At 52.3% G+C, this 15,009-nt stretch overlaps 1 protein-coding gene across 1 annotated transcript in view; it reads left to right on the forward strand.

The window, feature by feature from the left end:
- snapc4 (small nuclear RNA activating complex, polypeptide 4) overlaps positions 1-15,009 on the forward strand; it is a 34,889-nt gene that overhangs the window by 14,528 nt on the left and 5,352 nt on the right. Inside the window, exons 10-16 of the mRNA XM_038275294.1 lie at positions 8,184-8,256; positions 8,326-8,490; positions 9,719-9,869; positions 10,483-10,589; positions 11,901-11,995; positions 14,721-14,815; positions 14,910-15,001. Coding sequence (XP_038131222.1) covers positions 8,184-8,256; positions 8,326-8,490; positions 9,719-9,869; positions 10,483-10,589; positions 11,901-11,995; positions 14,721-14,815; positions 14,910-15,001 — 778 coding nt within the window. The remainder of the gene's footprint in view (positions 1-8,183; positions 8,257-8,325; positions 8,491-9,718; positions 9,870-10,482; positions 10,590-11,900; positions 11,996-14,720; positions 14,816-14,909; positions 15,002-15,009) is intronic.

The following is a 15,009-nucleotide window of genomic DNA, read 5'->3' on the forward strand; positions in this document are numbered from 1 at the left end:
TTTTCCCCCGGCCCAACTAACCCAGGGCCCGAACCTTTTCATTTCCCCAGACCTCCCAAACCCCGGGCCGAACCCCGGGCCAGAACCCGGACCAGAAACCCTTTCATTTCCCTAGCCCATCTAACCCGGGGCCCCGAACCGTTTATTTTCCCCAACCCCTCTGACCCCGGGGTGAACCCGGGCCGAAAACCGTTTAATTTCCCTTTGACCCATCTAAACCCCGGGGTGAAACCTGGGGCCCCGAACCGTTTCTTTTTCCCGACCCCCTCTAACCCCGGGTGAACACGGGCCAGAAAACCCTTTTTATTTCCCCCTTGACCCCCTCTAAACCCGGGCCCCCGAACTTTTCATTTTTTCCCAGCCCCCTCTAACCCGGACCCGAAAGTTTTCCCTTTCCCTAGACCCATCTAAACCCGGGCAGAACCCGGAAAACCCGAAAACCCTTTTCCCTTTCCCAGCCCATCTAACCCGGGGAAAGAACCGGGGGCCCGGGAACCCTTTCCCTTTCCCAGGGGCCCCTTAAAACCCCGGGTGAAAAATGGGCCAGAAAAAGTTTCATTTCCCTTGACCCAAAATTTTCTCGGGCGAACCCGGGCCGAAACCCTTTTCCCTTTCCCTAGACCATCTAACCCGGGCTGAAACCCCCGGGCCCGAATCCCTTTCTTTTTCCCCAGACCCCTTTTTAAACCCCTGCTGAACACGGGCCAGAAAGTTTCATTTCCCCAGGGCCCATTTTTAACCCGGGGAAAACCCGGGGGCCCGAAAAGTTTCATTTCCCTAGACCCAAACCCAAAACCCGGGCTGAACCTGGGCCAGAAAAGTTTCATTTCCCTAGAACCCCTCAACTGGGCGGGGGGACCAGAACCATTTTTATTTCCCCAGACCCATCTAACCCGGGTGCGGACCAGAAACCCCTTTCATTTTTAGACCCATCTTAAAACCCGGGGTGAAAAAATGGGCCCGAACTGGTTTTTATTTCCCTTGACCCATTTAAAAACCCCGGGTGAACCTGGGCCAGAAACCCTTTCATTTCCCCACCCCTATAACCCGGGCTGAACCCGGGCCAGAACCGTTTTTAATTTTTCCCCAGACCCATTTTAAAAAAAGGGGTGCGGACCCGGGAAACCCTTTCATTTCCCCAGACCCATCTAACCCGGGCTGCGGACCCGAAAACCCTTTCATTTCCCCAGACCCCTCTAAAACCGGGGCCCGAACCCGGGCCCGAACCCCTTTCATTTCCCTAGAACCCCCCTATCCGGGCCCGAAAAAACCCTTTCCCTTTCCCTTGGGCCCATTTTAACCCAGGCCAAAAAACCTTTTCATTTCCCCAGGGCCCAAACTAACCCGGACCGAACCGGGACCAGAACCGTTTTATTTCCCTAGACCCATCTTAACCCCGGGGCCCGAAAAAGTTTCCATTTCCCTTTACCCAAACTAAACCCCGGGGTGAACCCGGGCCAGAAACCCTTTAAATTTCCCCGACCCCTCTAAAACCCCCGGGGTTTAACCCCGGGCCCCGAACCGTTTCATTTCCCTAGACCCATCTAACCCCCGGGGCCCGAACCCTTTTTATTTTCCCTAAAACCCCATCTAACCCCGGGCCCCGGGGAAACCCTTTCATTTCCCTAGCCCAAACTAACCCGGGCGAAACCCCGGGCCAGAAAAAATTTCATTTCCCCGGGCCCAAATTAAAACCCCGGGAAAGAACCTGGGCCAGAACCGGGTTCCATTTCCCAGACCCACTAACCCGGGGGTGGAAAACCCGGGCCAGAAAAAGTTTCATTTCCCTTTGGACCCCTTAATCGGGCTGAAACCCGGGGCCCGAACCCCTTTTTATTTCCCTAGACCCATCTAACCCGGGCGAACCCGGGCCAGAAACCCTTTCTTTTTCCCTTTTGAACCCAAACTAAAACCCGTGCTGAACACGGGGGCCCCAACCCCTTTATTTTTTTGACCCCTTTAACCCGGGCCCCGAAAAACCCGGGCCAGAACCGTTTTTATTTCCCCAGACCCCCTCTAAACCGGGCCCGAACCCCCGGGGGAAAAAACCCTTTCATTTCCCTAGACCCACTTAAAATGGGCTGCGGACCGAACCCTTTCATTTTCCTAGAAACCCAAACTAACCCGGGCCGGGGGACCAGAATCCGTTTCTTTCCCCGACCCATCTAAAACCCCGGGGTGAACCTGGGCCAGAAACCCTTTCTTTCCCTAGGGCCCCTCTAAAAACCCCGGGGTGAACTGGGCCAGAACCCTTTTTATTTCCCGACCCCCTCTAACCCCGGGGTGGAAACCCGGGCCCCAGAACCGGGTTTTAAATTTCCCCAGGGCCCCTCTAACCCGGGGTGCGGACCCCCGAACTGTTTCATTTCCCCAGACCCCATCTAAAAACCCGGGGTGCGGACCAGAACTGTTTCATTTCCCTAGACCCATCTAAAACCCCGGGCCAGAACCCGGAAACCCGAAACCCGGGATTTCCCTAGACCCAAAATTTAAACCCGGGGGCCAAAAACCGTTTCATTTCCCTAGGGCCCCCCCTTAAAACCCCGGCCAGAAAACCTTTTTTATTCCCTTGGGCCCCTTAAAACCCGGAAACCCGAAAACCCGGGGCCAGAAACCCCGGCCCCGAACCGTTTCATTTCCCTTTTTGGGGCCCATCTAACCGGGCCCCGAAAAACCGTTTCATTTCCCTTTGAACCCCTTTTGGGCCCGGGGGAGAAACCCCGGGGCCGAACCCTTTTTATTTCCTTGGGAACCCTCTAAAACCCCCGGGGTGAAACCCGGGCCCCGAAACCCTTTTTAAATTTCCCCAGACCCATCTAAACCCCGGGGTTTTAACAGGGCCAGAACCGTTTTATTTTCCCCAACCCATCTAACCCGGGCCAGAACTTTTCATTTCCCTAGGAAACCCCCTCTAACCCCGGGCCAAAACCCTTTCATTTCCCCTAGTCCCATCTAAACGGGGGAGAAAACCCGGACCCGAAAAACCCTTTCATTTCCCAGCCCAAACTAAACCCGGGGAAAGAACCTGGGCCAGAACCGTTCCTTTCCCCGGGCCCCCTCTAACCCGGGTGAAACTGAAACCCGGGCCAGAAACCTTTTTTATTTTCCCTTTAACCCCTCTTTTTTCGGGGGTGAACCCGGGCCAGAACCCTTTCATTTCCCTAGACCCCTTTTAACCCGGGGTGAACCGGGCCCGAACCGTTTCTTTCCCTAACCCCTTAACCCGTGCTGAAACGGGCCCGGGAAACCCCCTTTCATTTCCCTTGACCCATCTAACCCGGGCCAGAACCTTTTCATTTCCCCAGACCCATTTTTAACCCGGGGCCAAACCCCGGGCCAGAACCCGGACCAGAAACCCTTTTCCCTTTCCTAGCCCCTTTTAACCCGGGCCAGGGAAACCGTTTCATTTTTCCCCAGACCCATATAAAACCCCCGGGCCCGAACCTTTTCATTTTTTCCCCAAAACCCCCTCTAACCCGGACCGAACCCGGGACCGAACCGGTTTTTTTCCCCAGACCCTTAACCCTGGGCAGAACCCGGGCCCAGAAACGTTTCATTTCCCCAGACCCAATTTTTAACCCGGGACGGGAAACCCGGGGGGCCCGAAAACCTTTTTTATTTCCCCAGCCCCTCTAACCCCGGGCCCGAACCCGGGCCCGAACAGTTTTATTTCCCCAGACCCATTAACCGGGCTGAAAAACGGGCCAGAACCGTTTTTATTTCCCTAGGGCCCCTCTAAACCCCGGGGCCCGAAAAGAACCTTTTTTATTTTCCCCGGGGCCCATCTAAAAACCCCGGGCCAGGAAACCCTTTCATTTCCCTGAACCTCTAAAACCCCGGGGAGAAAAACCCCGGGCCAGAACCCCTTTCATTTTCCCGAAACCCCTCTAACCCGGAAAGAAAACCCGGGCCCGAAACCGTTCCATTTTCCCAAAAACCCCTCTAAACCCCCGGGGGGGGGGAAAGGGAAAATGGGCCAGAAAACCCCTTTCATTTTCCCCAGCCCAATTTAATCGGGGGTGAAACCCCGGGGCCGAAAACCCTTTCATTTCCCCAGACCTCTTAAACCCCGGGGTGAACCCGGGGGAGAACCGGGTTTTATTTCCCTAGGGCCCATCCCAACACCCCTGCTGAAAACCCGGGCCCGAAAAACCCTTTCATTTCCCCCGACCCATTCTTAAACCCCGGGGCCCGGACCTTTTCATTTCCCTAGACCCATTAACCCGGGGCCCGAACCCGGGGCCCGAAAACCCCGGGCCAGAAAAACCGTTTTTTATTTCCCTTTGAAAAATTTTTAACCCGGGCCCGAACCCTTTTTATTTCCCCCAGACCCATCTAACCCGGGCCCCCCGAATCCTTTTCATTTTCCCCCGGGCCCATCTTTAAACCCGGGGCCCCGGAAACCCTTTCATTTTTCCCCAGACCCATCTAACCCGGGGAGAACCCGGGCCAGAACCGTTTCATTTCCCTAGACCCATCTAAAACCCGGGGGTGAAAAGGGCCAAGGGAAACCCCCTTTCTTTTTCCCTAGACCCATTTTAACCCCGGGGAGAAAACCCGGGGCCCGAAAACCCTTTCATTTCCCTGGAAACCCCTCTAACCCGGGTGAAAACCCGGGGCCCGAACCGTTTCATTTCTTATTTTTTTTTTTTTACGGTTTATTTGAACAGGGGACAGTTCACTTTAAAAAACATTTTCGTAAATGAGCCAGTTTTAAAATTTAAAAAGCTTTAAATTTTTTAAAAAGTGTCCCTGGGGGAAGGGGTTTTAAAAAGCCAACATAATTAAAAAAAAAAAAACATTAAAAAATTAGTTTCAACAATAAATTAAAAAAAACATTTGTTAGGGAATTTTAAAAAAAAGTTGGACATTGATCTGTAAAAAACAAAGACATTATTTTCAAATTTAAAAATTTTAAAAACATTTACAAAAGTGCTAGACAGGAAGGGCAGAAATTATTGATTATGTTTTCAAAGGGTTTTTTTTCTTTCCCGTAAAACCCTTTCCCTTTGGACCCCTCTAACCCGGGCCAGGGAAACCCTTTTATTTCCTAGACCCCTCTAACCGGGCCAAAAAACCGTTTCATTTCCCCCAGCCCATCTAAAACCCGGGCCAGGAAAAAGTTTCTTTTCCCTTGACCCAAACTAAACCCCGGGTGCGGAAAACCGAACCCTTTTTTTTCCCTAGCCCATCTAACCCGGGCTGAAAAAATGGGCCCGAAAACCCTTTCATTTCCCTTGACCCAAACTAACCCGGGGTGTAAACCGGGGCCCCGAAAATGTTTCATTTTTCCCCCAGGGCCCTTCCCATCCCGGGTGGGAAAAAGGGGCCAGAACCGTTTTTTTTCCCCGACCCTTTTAACTCGGGCTGCGGGGCCAGAAAACCCTTTCATTTCCTTTACCCATCTAACCCGGGGGTGCGGAACCCGAAAAACCCTTTCATTTCCCTAGGCCCATTAAACCCCGGGGTGAACCCGGGCCAGGGAAAAGTTTTATTTTTTTTAGACCCATCTTTAACCCCGGGGTGAACCTGGGCCAAAACCCTTTCATTTCCCCGGGCCCCTCTTTCCCGGGCTGAACCCCGGGCCAGAACCCTTTTTATTTCCCCAGACCCCTTAACCCGGGTGAACCTGGGGCCCGAAACGTTTAATTTCCCTAGACCCCTCTAAACCCGGGGTGAACCCGGGCCAAAAAACCGTTTCATTTCCCCCAGAAACCCCTCTAACCCCGGGTGAACCCGGGCCAGAAACCGTTTCATTTCCCCAAACCCCTCTAACCCGGGCTGAAAACCCGGGCCAGAAAACCTTTTATTTTTCCCCCAGCCCCTCCCAACCCGGGCTGGGCCAGAAACCCCTTTCATTTCCCCAGACCCATCTAACCCGGGCTGAACCTGGGCCAGAAAACCCTTTATTTCCCCAGCCCATTTCAACCCCGGGCCCGAACCGGGCCGAAAAAGTTTCATTTCCCCAGACCCCTCTAACCCGGGGTGAAAACCCCGGGGCCCGAACCCTTTTATTTTTTCCCTTTGGGCCCATTTTAACTCGGGCCCGCGGACCAAAAACCAATTTTTATTTCCCCTTTACCCCTCTAAAACCCCGGGGTGCGGCCAGAAAAGTTTCATTTCCCTTTGACCCAAAATTTAAACCCCGGGGTTGAACCTGGGCCAGAACCCCTTTCATTTCCCTAGAACCCAAACTAAACCCGGGCTGAAAAAAAAGGGCCAGAAACCCTTTCATTTCCCGCCCCTCCCAACCCGGGCTGAACCTGGGCCAGAACAGTTTTAAATTTTCCCCCGCCCATCTAAAAAACCCCCCCGGGCTGGGAAACCCGGGCCCCGAAAAAAAACCCTTTCATTTCCCTAGGCCCATCTAACCCGGGCTGAACCTGGGCCCAGAACCATTTATTTCCCTGGGGCCCCTCTAACCCGGGCTGAAACCCCGGGGCCCCCGAACCGGGTTTTATTTTCCCCAGACCCATCTAATCCCGGGGTGCGGACCGGGAACCCTTTTCATTTCCCCAGACCCCTCTAACCCCGGGGTGCGGACCCGGGAAAGTTTTCATTTTTCCCCAGACCCATTAAACCCCGGGGTTTAACCCGGGCCGAAACCGGTTTTTTTTCCCTAGAACCCCTTAACCCCGGGTGAACCCGGGCCGAACCGTTTTCATTTCCCTAGAACCCAAACTAACTCGGGGGGTGGGGGGACCGAACCATTTCATTTCCCAGGGCCCCTCTAACCCCGGGGTGCGGACCCAGAACCCTTTTTATTTTCCCCAGGGGGCCCCTTTAAAAACCGGGTTTAACCTGGGGGCCCGGGAACCCTTTCATTTCCCTGACCCAAACTAACCCCGGGGTGAACCTGGGGGCCCGAACCGTTTCATTTCCCAGAAACCCCTCAAACCCCGGGGAACCTGGGCCCGAAACCCCCTTTTATTTCCCTAGGGCCCCTCTAACCCCGGGGTGGAAACCTGGGCCCCGAACCGTTTCATTTTCCTAGACCCATCTAAACCCGGGTGAAACCCGGGGCCCGGAAAACCCTTTCATTTTCCCCAGCCCATCTTTAAAACCCCGGGTGCGGGGCCGAACCGTTTCAAATTTTCCCCAGGGCCCATCTAACCCGGGCTGAACCTGGGCCAAAAACGTTTCATTTCCCTAGAACCCCTTTTAACCCGGGGCCGAAACCCTTTCATTTCCCCTTGACCCTTTAACCCGGGTTTGGGCCTGAAAAACCCTTTTTCATTTCCCTTGCCCTTTTTTTCCCGGGCGGGAAAACCCGGGGCCGGTAACCCGTTTAAACCCCCCCCCCCAACCCCCCCGGGCCCGAACCCGGGCCAAAAAACCTTTTATTTTTCCCAGACCCATTTTATAACCCGGGCTGAACCTGGGCCAGAACCGTTTCATTTCCCTAGACCCATCTAACCCGGGCTGCGGACCAGAACCGTTTCGGTACGGTAATCAGTAAAACAATCTCTTTCACCAGCTTTATATAACGGAACCTTTTGGGCGGTTTTCATTTCATGTGGAAATCTTCCAGTTTGGAGGATAAATTAAAAAAAGACCTCAGTGGTTTTATAAATACTCTAATCAATTATTTTATAGATTCCATGTCAATGTTATTAAAACCTGCAGAGGTTTTTGGTTTGAGTTTATTTCCTCGTTTTTAACAGCTTCAGCTTCTGCCTTGTCATCATCTTTGATCCGCTAAATTGGAATCCACATTTACAAAAACATGTTAAATTCATCCTATTAAACTTGTGAGTTTTTTTTTTTATATTTTTTATACCTTTTTTCAGCATCTATTGTTTTCTCCTTGATAAATTCCTTATATAGCATATTTTTCTTTTGCAAGCGTTAATAAGCCCCTTTGACATCCATACATTTTCTTTATTTATTTTTATACTTTTTAATGGGCAATGCTTTTCATACAACATTCTGAATTTTTTAAGAAATATGCCGAATGCGTTGTTAACGTTTTCTTCATAAAACTCACTTCAATTGTGTCTTAGTCAATCCTCTCTTAGATCTGCATTAATTGTTCTGATTTTATTCTTCTATATGTAAAATATTCCTTTTGCTCCATAACATTCTCACCATCAATTACTGCAAAGACCGGCAGGTGGTCGGTCATGTGGCGGTAAACACCTCCAACATTAACACCCGCCTGGTTCTGTGCCCTGATTGGTCAGGTCCAAGAAGGAGGATGAGCTGATCGGGGACAGATATGAAGAACATGACTGGCAGAAAATCTCCAACATCGACGTGAGTAAATGAAGCGACCGGCGGATTGATGAGCCGACGGCTCCGCTCAGGTCTGCTCCTCTTCCCCAGTTTGAAGGGACGAGGGACGCAGAGGACATCCGTCTCTTCTGGCAGAACTTCCTCCATCCGTCCATCAACAAAAGTCCCTGGAGTAACGAGGAGGTGGAGCAGCTTAATGAGATCTGCAGGAGACACCGGGAGAGGAACTGGGAGAAGATCGCAGAGGAGCTGGGGGTAGGAACGCTTTGGGGGGGGCTGAACCAGCTTCATTGGCTTTAACTCCGCCCATACATCTTAAACACTGCCCACCGGGCCAGCTAATCCAATCAGCTGCTCCTCTGCTCGATGGCGGAGATTTACTTCTGTTTCTTGTCCTGCTGAATGTCAGGAGCTCTGTGTTAAACCCAGTGTCTCCTAACATTTCCTAGATTTACTCACTATAAACGTTTTTCACTCAGTCAGCCATTGTTTTGCAAGGATAAACCATGTGATGGTGTTTATAGACCAGAGAAAAACTAACCAGATTCTTTCTCCAGGTTTATTCATAACATGTTATGTTTCAGCAAAGTGTCTGTAATTGTAAATGGGGAGGAATAAACGCTGCTCAGGCAGAACAGGGCTGATTACCGAGCAATAAGAGCCGCATGAGGAACCGTTCTCTCTTTGCAAAGATATGATGAAGTACCGACTGAGTGAAATCCATCCATCTGTTTATTTAACTGCAGTAAATAGGTCAATCATTTTTCCCTGCTGCAATTTGCCGTCATGAACAGGATCTCCTGGACAGCGTCTCCGCCATTCTTCGTGCAGCAGAGGATAATGAAGTTTGCACTGTCTGAGGTGTGTTTGGAAGAGCAGCTTAGATTGTGGTTGTTGGTGGTTCAGCTGGTTGCGTCCCTGAAACTGCAGAGAACCAGGTTGGATTTGCTTATTGTTCTCTTCATGTTTAACTGCTTCTTTGCCAGAAACCTTCTCAGCCCAAACTGCTGAACTTGCTGCTTTAACAGAAGCCTGTAAGTCGACTGAAGGACAAACTGACTATCAGGCTGCTTTTGGTTGTGGGTTTGGATTTTAAATCCTGTATCTGCTTCCTCAGCCGGTTAGTCGCCCGCTGAACGGGTTTCCCTAACACAGCTGCTGTGTGACGGTCAGTAGGATCCGTTTGGTTCTGGACCAAAGTCTCAGTCCAATCAGGGCCGTTCGGTAACTTCCCTCCACCCAGATGGCAGCTCTGGGCGAGTCACTTCCATCCTGGGACCGAAGCTGTTAGTCCAGCCGCCGTTTCAGCAGTGAACTCCTTCCTACCCAGCAGGTTCTGCAGCAGCTTCTCCCCCACCGCCATCACACTGATCAACTGCTGGATCAACTCTAAATCTCCACGATGTTTACATCTGATCACTGCTGCTTTATGAGAGCTGTACTAAATGACAATAACAGTCTCTATCTGCTCCCTGTCCCACAGACTGGGAGGACGGCCTTCATGTGTCTCCAGATGTTCCAGCGTTTCGTCTCCAGCTCTCTGAAACGAGGAAGCTGGACTCCAGAGGAGGACGCCCAGCTCAGAGAGCTGGTCCAGAAGATGAGGATCGGAAACTTCATCCCTTACACTCAGAGTATGACGCCACGCTGTGACATCACAGCGTGATGTCACGCTGTGACATCACAGCGTGACATCACGCTGTGATGTCACAGCGTGATGTCACGCTGTGACGCCACGCTGTGACATCACGCTGTGACGCCACGCTGTGACGCCACGCTGTGACGTCACGCTGTGACGCCACGCTGTGACGTCACGCTGTGACGCCACGCTGTGACGTCACGCTGTGACGCCACGCTGTGACATCACGCTGTGACATCACGCTGTGACATCACGCTGTGACATCACAGCGTGACGCCACGCTGTGACATCACGCTGTGACATCACGCTGTGACATCACGCTGTGACGCCACGCTGTGACATCACGCTGTGACATCACGCTGTGACATCACGCTGTGACGCCACGCTGTGACATCACGCTGTGACATCACGCTGTGACATCACGCTGTGACGCCACGCTGTGACATCACAGCGTGACGCCACGCTGTGACGCCACGCTGTGACATCATGCTGTGACATCACGCTGTGACGCCACCCTGTGACGCCACCCTCTGACGCCACCCTGTGACGCCACCCTGTGACGCCACCCTGTGACGTGATGCCCTCTCTGACGAAGCCTCTGCTTACAGTGAGTTACTTCATTGAGGGTCGGGATCCATGCCAGCTGCTCTACAGGTGGACCATGGTTCTGGACCCCAGGCTGAAGAAAGGCCCATGGAGCAAAGAAGAGGACCAGGTATGAGTCGGACCCATGTCTGCTCCTCCTTCCTGGTCCAGGACCGCCTACCGGATCTGAAATCTAGGATCCAGTAACGCTTGGTTTATGCTTGACCTGTCCACGAGGTTCGCATGGCCAGATGACGCCATTTTGGGCTTCCACGCCTCTCTGCATGGCGCCCGATGCAGACAGAATTTACTAAAACTTGTAACAGTGGAAGAGTGAGCAGCAGCTTCTGCTGGCGAGGGTTTGATTTAGCCCCTAAATATGACCATTATCCACAGACGATGGAGAAACTCCAGGAAGGAACCGACTGTGGCTCTCAGAGAGCATGAAGAGGCTTTGATAAAGTTGTAAACGGCTGTCCGTACATCAAGCATAATGAGCCTTTGATGCTACGTTCAGACTGCCAGGCTGGAAGCAGCAAAGCAGCTTCTGCTGCTTCATCTCTGATCCACATTAAGGTCAGACGTCCAGTAAAATGCTTCTGCTGCTCCTGTGTTCGATGCCAGAGAGCAGCTTTGCTATATTAGCTGTGATCAGCGGGTAGAAAGTAGTTAGAATCTATGTTGAAGTGAGAAAGTCCTCCTGAAAACATGGTCTGTGCAGTCAGTTCATCCAGATTACCATCCTGCCTTCAAAGATTATTTCTCTGTGGGAGCCGCTCAGACCCCCACATACCGGCGCTGCGCTGTCACTGGGAATCCCCAGCAGCAGCTGCCTCAGGCCCGCTCGCCTCTCCAGGGTTTTCCCCTCCTGTTGGTGGCGGCTGGAAGTAGATGTTAGCGTTTTTCAGGTCTGTGCTACAAACTGCAGGCAGCAGGATAATAAAAGCCAACATATTCTGCCGGCAGGTTTCTACATTTGAAGTTAATTTAGGCGTTAATAAACTGTTTCAGAGGAGTGATCATAGCGCTCTGCATCAGCAGTGCTGCGTCTGACTCCCTGCCAGCTCCCAGATCAGCTTCTCTCATTGGTTGATGCGGCGCGTCCAGCAGCTTGCGCAGCAGTGTATCGCAGATATTCCAAACAGGAAATACACATAGATTAGAGCAGATGTAGATCTGACCAATCAGAGGCCTCCTGTCTGCGGAAGGGGCGGGGCTTATCTGCATTACCTGTGACACATGCAGACCACCTGGTTTCTGAGGATAAACCAGCCCTAACCCTCAGCTGCTCATGAGGCGCTGCAGGAGCTTTTGCTGCACCTTGATGTGCTTCAATCATTGTCTTTGCCTGGACAGCAGCTTCCTCTGCTGCCTCCAGCGTCTGATTGTAGCGTTAGTCTGTCTCCGTCTGTCTGACGGGACGCCTGTCTGTCTCCATCAGCTCCTCCTGCAGGCTGTGGCTCGTTACGGGGAGAAGTGCTGGTGGAAGGTCCGGTTAGAAGTTCCTGGACGCTCTGATGGAGCCTGCAGGGACAGGTGAGAACCTGGAGGAGGACAGAGTGGTGACTCTGTCCCTCTGATAGTCTCTGTCCGTCTCTCTGATGGTCTCTGTCCGTCCCTCTGATAGTCTCTGTCCGTCTCTCTGATGGTCTCTGTCCGTCTCTGTCTGTCCCTCTGATAGTCTCTGTCCGTCTCTCTGATAGTCTCTGTCTGTCCCTCTGATAGTCTCTGTCCGTCTCTCTGATGGTCTCTGTCCGTCTCTCTGATAGTCTCTGTCCGTCTCTCTGATGGTCTCTGTCCGTCTCTGTCTGTCCCTCTGATAGTCTCTGTCCGTCTCTCTGATGGTCTCTGTCCGTCTCTGTCTGTCCCTCTGATAGTCTCTGTCCGTCTCTCTGATGGTCTCTGTCCGTCTCTGTCTGTCCCTCTGATAGTCTCTGTCCGTCTCTCTGATGGTCTCTGTCCGTCCCTCTGATAGTCTCTGTCTGTCCCTCTGATAGTCTCTGTCCGTCTCTCTGATAGTCTCTGTCCGTCTCTGTCTGTCCCTCTGATAGTCTCTGTCCGTCTCTCTGATGGTCTCTGTCCGTCTCTGTCTGTCCCTCTGATAGTCTCTGTCTGTCCCTCTGATAGTCTCTGTCCGTCTCTCTGATGGTCTCTGTCCGTCTCTGTCTGTCCCTCTGATAGTCTCTGTCCGTCCCTCTGATAGTCTCTGTCCGTCCCTCTGATAGTCTCTGTCCGTCTCTCTGATAGTCTCTGTCCGTCTCTCTGATAGTCTCTGTCCGTCTCTCTGATGGTCTCTGTCCGTCTCTGTCTGTCCCTCTGATAGTCTCTGTCTGTCCCTCTGATAGTCTCTGTCCGTCCCTCTGATAGTCTCTGTCCGTCCCTCTGATAGTCTCTGTCCGTCTCTCTGATAGTCTCTGTCCGTCTCTGTCTGTCCCTCTGATAGTCTCTGTCCGTCTCTCTGATAGTCTCTGTCCGTCTCTCTGATGGTCTCTGTCCGTCCCTCTGATGGTCTCTGTCCGTCTCTCTGATGGTCTCTGTCCGTCTCTCTGATGGTCTCTGTCCGTCTCTCTGATGGTCTCTGTCCGTCCCTCTGATAGTCTCTGTCCGTCTCTCTGATGGTCTCTGTTCGTCCCTCTGATAGTCTCTGTCCGTCCCTCTGATAGTCTCTGTCCGTCTCTCTGATAGTCTGTCCGTCTCTGTCTGTCCCTCTGATAGTCTCTGTCCGTCTCTCTGATGGTCTCTGTCCGTCCCTCTGATGGTCTCTGTCCGTCTCTCTGATGGTCTCTGTCCGTCTCTCTGATGGTCTCTGTCCGTCTCTGTCTGTCCCTCTGATAGTCTCTGTCCGTCCCTCTGATAGTCTCTGTCCGTCTCTCTGATGGTCTCTGTCCGTCTCTCTGATGGTCTCTGTCCGTCTCTCTGATAGTCTCTGTCCGTCTCTCTGATAGTCTCTGTCCGTCTCTCTGATGGTCTCTGTCCGTCTCTCTGATAGTCTGTCCGTCTCTGTCTGTCCCTCTGATAGTCTCTGTCCGTCCCTCTGATAGTCTCTGTCTGTCTCTCTGATGGTCTCTGTCCGTCTCTCTGATGGTCTCTGTCCGTCCCTCTGATAGTCTCTGTCCGTCTCTCTGATAGTCTCTGTCCGTCTCTCTGATAGTCTCTGTCCGTCTCTGTCCGTCCCTCTGATAGTCTCTGTCTGTCTCTCTGATGGTCTCTGTCCGTCCCTCTGATAGTCTCTGTCCGTCTCTCTGATAGTCTCTGTCCGTCTCTCTGATGGTCTCTGTCCGTCTCTGTCCGTCCCTCTGATAGTCTCTGTCCGTCTCTCTGATAGTCTCTGTCCGTCTCTCTGATGGTCTCTGTCCGTCTCTGTCCGTCCCTCTGATAGTCTCTGTCCGTCTCTGATAGTCTCTGTCCGTCTCTGTCTGTCCCTCTGATAGTCTCTGTCCGTCTCTCTGACGGTCTCTGTCTGTCCCTCTGATAGTCTCTGTCCGTCTCTCTGATGGTCTCTGTCCGTCTCTGTCTGTCCCTCTGATAGTCTCTGTCCGTCTCTGTCTGTCCCTCTGATAGTCTCTGTCCGTCTCTGATAGTCTCTGTCCGTCTCTGTCTGTCCCTCTGATAGTCTCTGTCCGTCTCTCTGATAGTCTCTGTCCGTCTCTGTCTGTCCCTCTGATAGTCTCTGTCCGTCTCTCTGATGGTCTCTGTCCGTCTCTGTCTGTCCCTCTGATAGTCTCTGTCCGTCTCTCTGATGGTCTCTGTCCGTCTCTGTCTGTCCCTCTGATAGTCTCTGTCCGTCTCTCTGATAGTCTCTGTCTGTCCCTCTGATAGTCTCTGTCCGTCTCTCTGACGGTCTCTGTCTGTCCCTCTGATAGTCTCTGTCTGTCCCTCTGATAGTCTCTGTCCGTCTCTCTGATAGTCTCTGTCCGTCTCTGTCCGTCTCTCTGATGGTCTCTGTCCGTCTCTGTCTGTCCCTCTGATAGTCTCTGTCCGTCTCTCTGATAGTCTCTGTCTGTCCCTCTGATAGTCTCTGTCTGTCCCTCTGATAGTCTCTGTCCGTCTCTCTGATGGTCTCTGTCTGTCCCTCTGATAGTCTCTGTCCGTCTCTCTGATAGTCTCTGTCTGTCCCTCTGATAGTCTCTGTCCGTCCCTCTGATAGTCTCTGTCCGTCCCTCTGATGGTCTCTGTCCGTCCCTCTGATAGTCTCTGTCCGTCTCTCTGATGGTCTCTGTCTGTCCCTCTGATAGTCTCTGTCTGTCCCTCTTGTCTTCAGGTACTTGGACTGTCTGAAGAAGAGCATAAAGAAAGGAAGCTTCGACAAACATGAGGTGGAGCTGCTGAAGAAGCTGGTGGAGAAACACGGCGTTGGTGAGGTTCTGATGATGATGATGATGATGATGATGATGATGATGATGATGATGATGATGAAGCAGCCTCTGACCCGGGTGTCGCTGTGCCGCAGGCCGCTGGGCAAAGATCGCTGCAGAGATTCCTCACCGCCTGGATGCTCAGTGCATGAGGGAGTGGAGGAAGCTGATCCGACCTCCTGCTCAGGTACCGGC

This window comes from Cyprinodon tularosa, unplaced genomic scaffold, assembly GCF_016077235.1.
Source record: "Cyprinodon tularosa strain WSP-4 unplaced genomic scaffold, ASM1607723v1 ctg951, whole genome shotgun sequence".
In the NCBI taxonomy this organism is placed as follows: domain Eukaryota; kingdom Metazoa; phylum Chordata; class Actinopteri; order Cyprinodontiformes; family Cyprinodontidae; genus Cyprinodon; species Cyprinodon tularosa.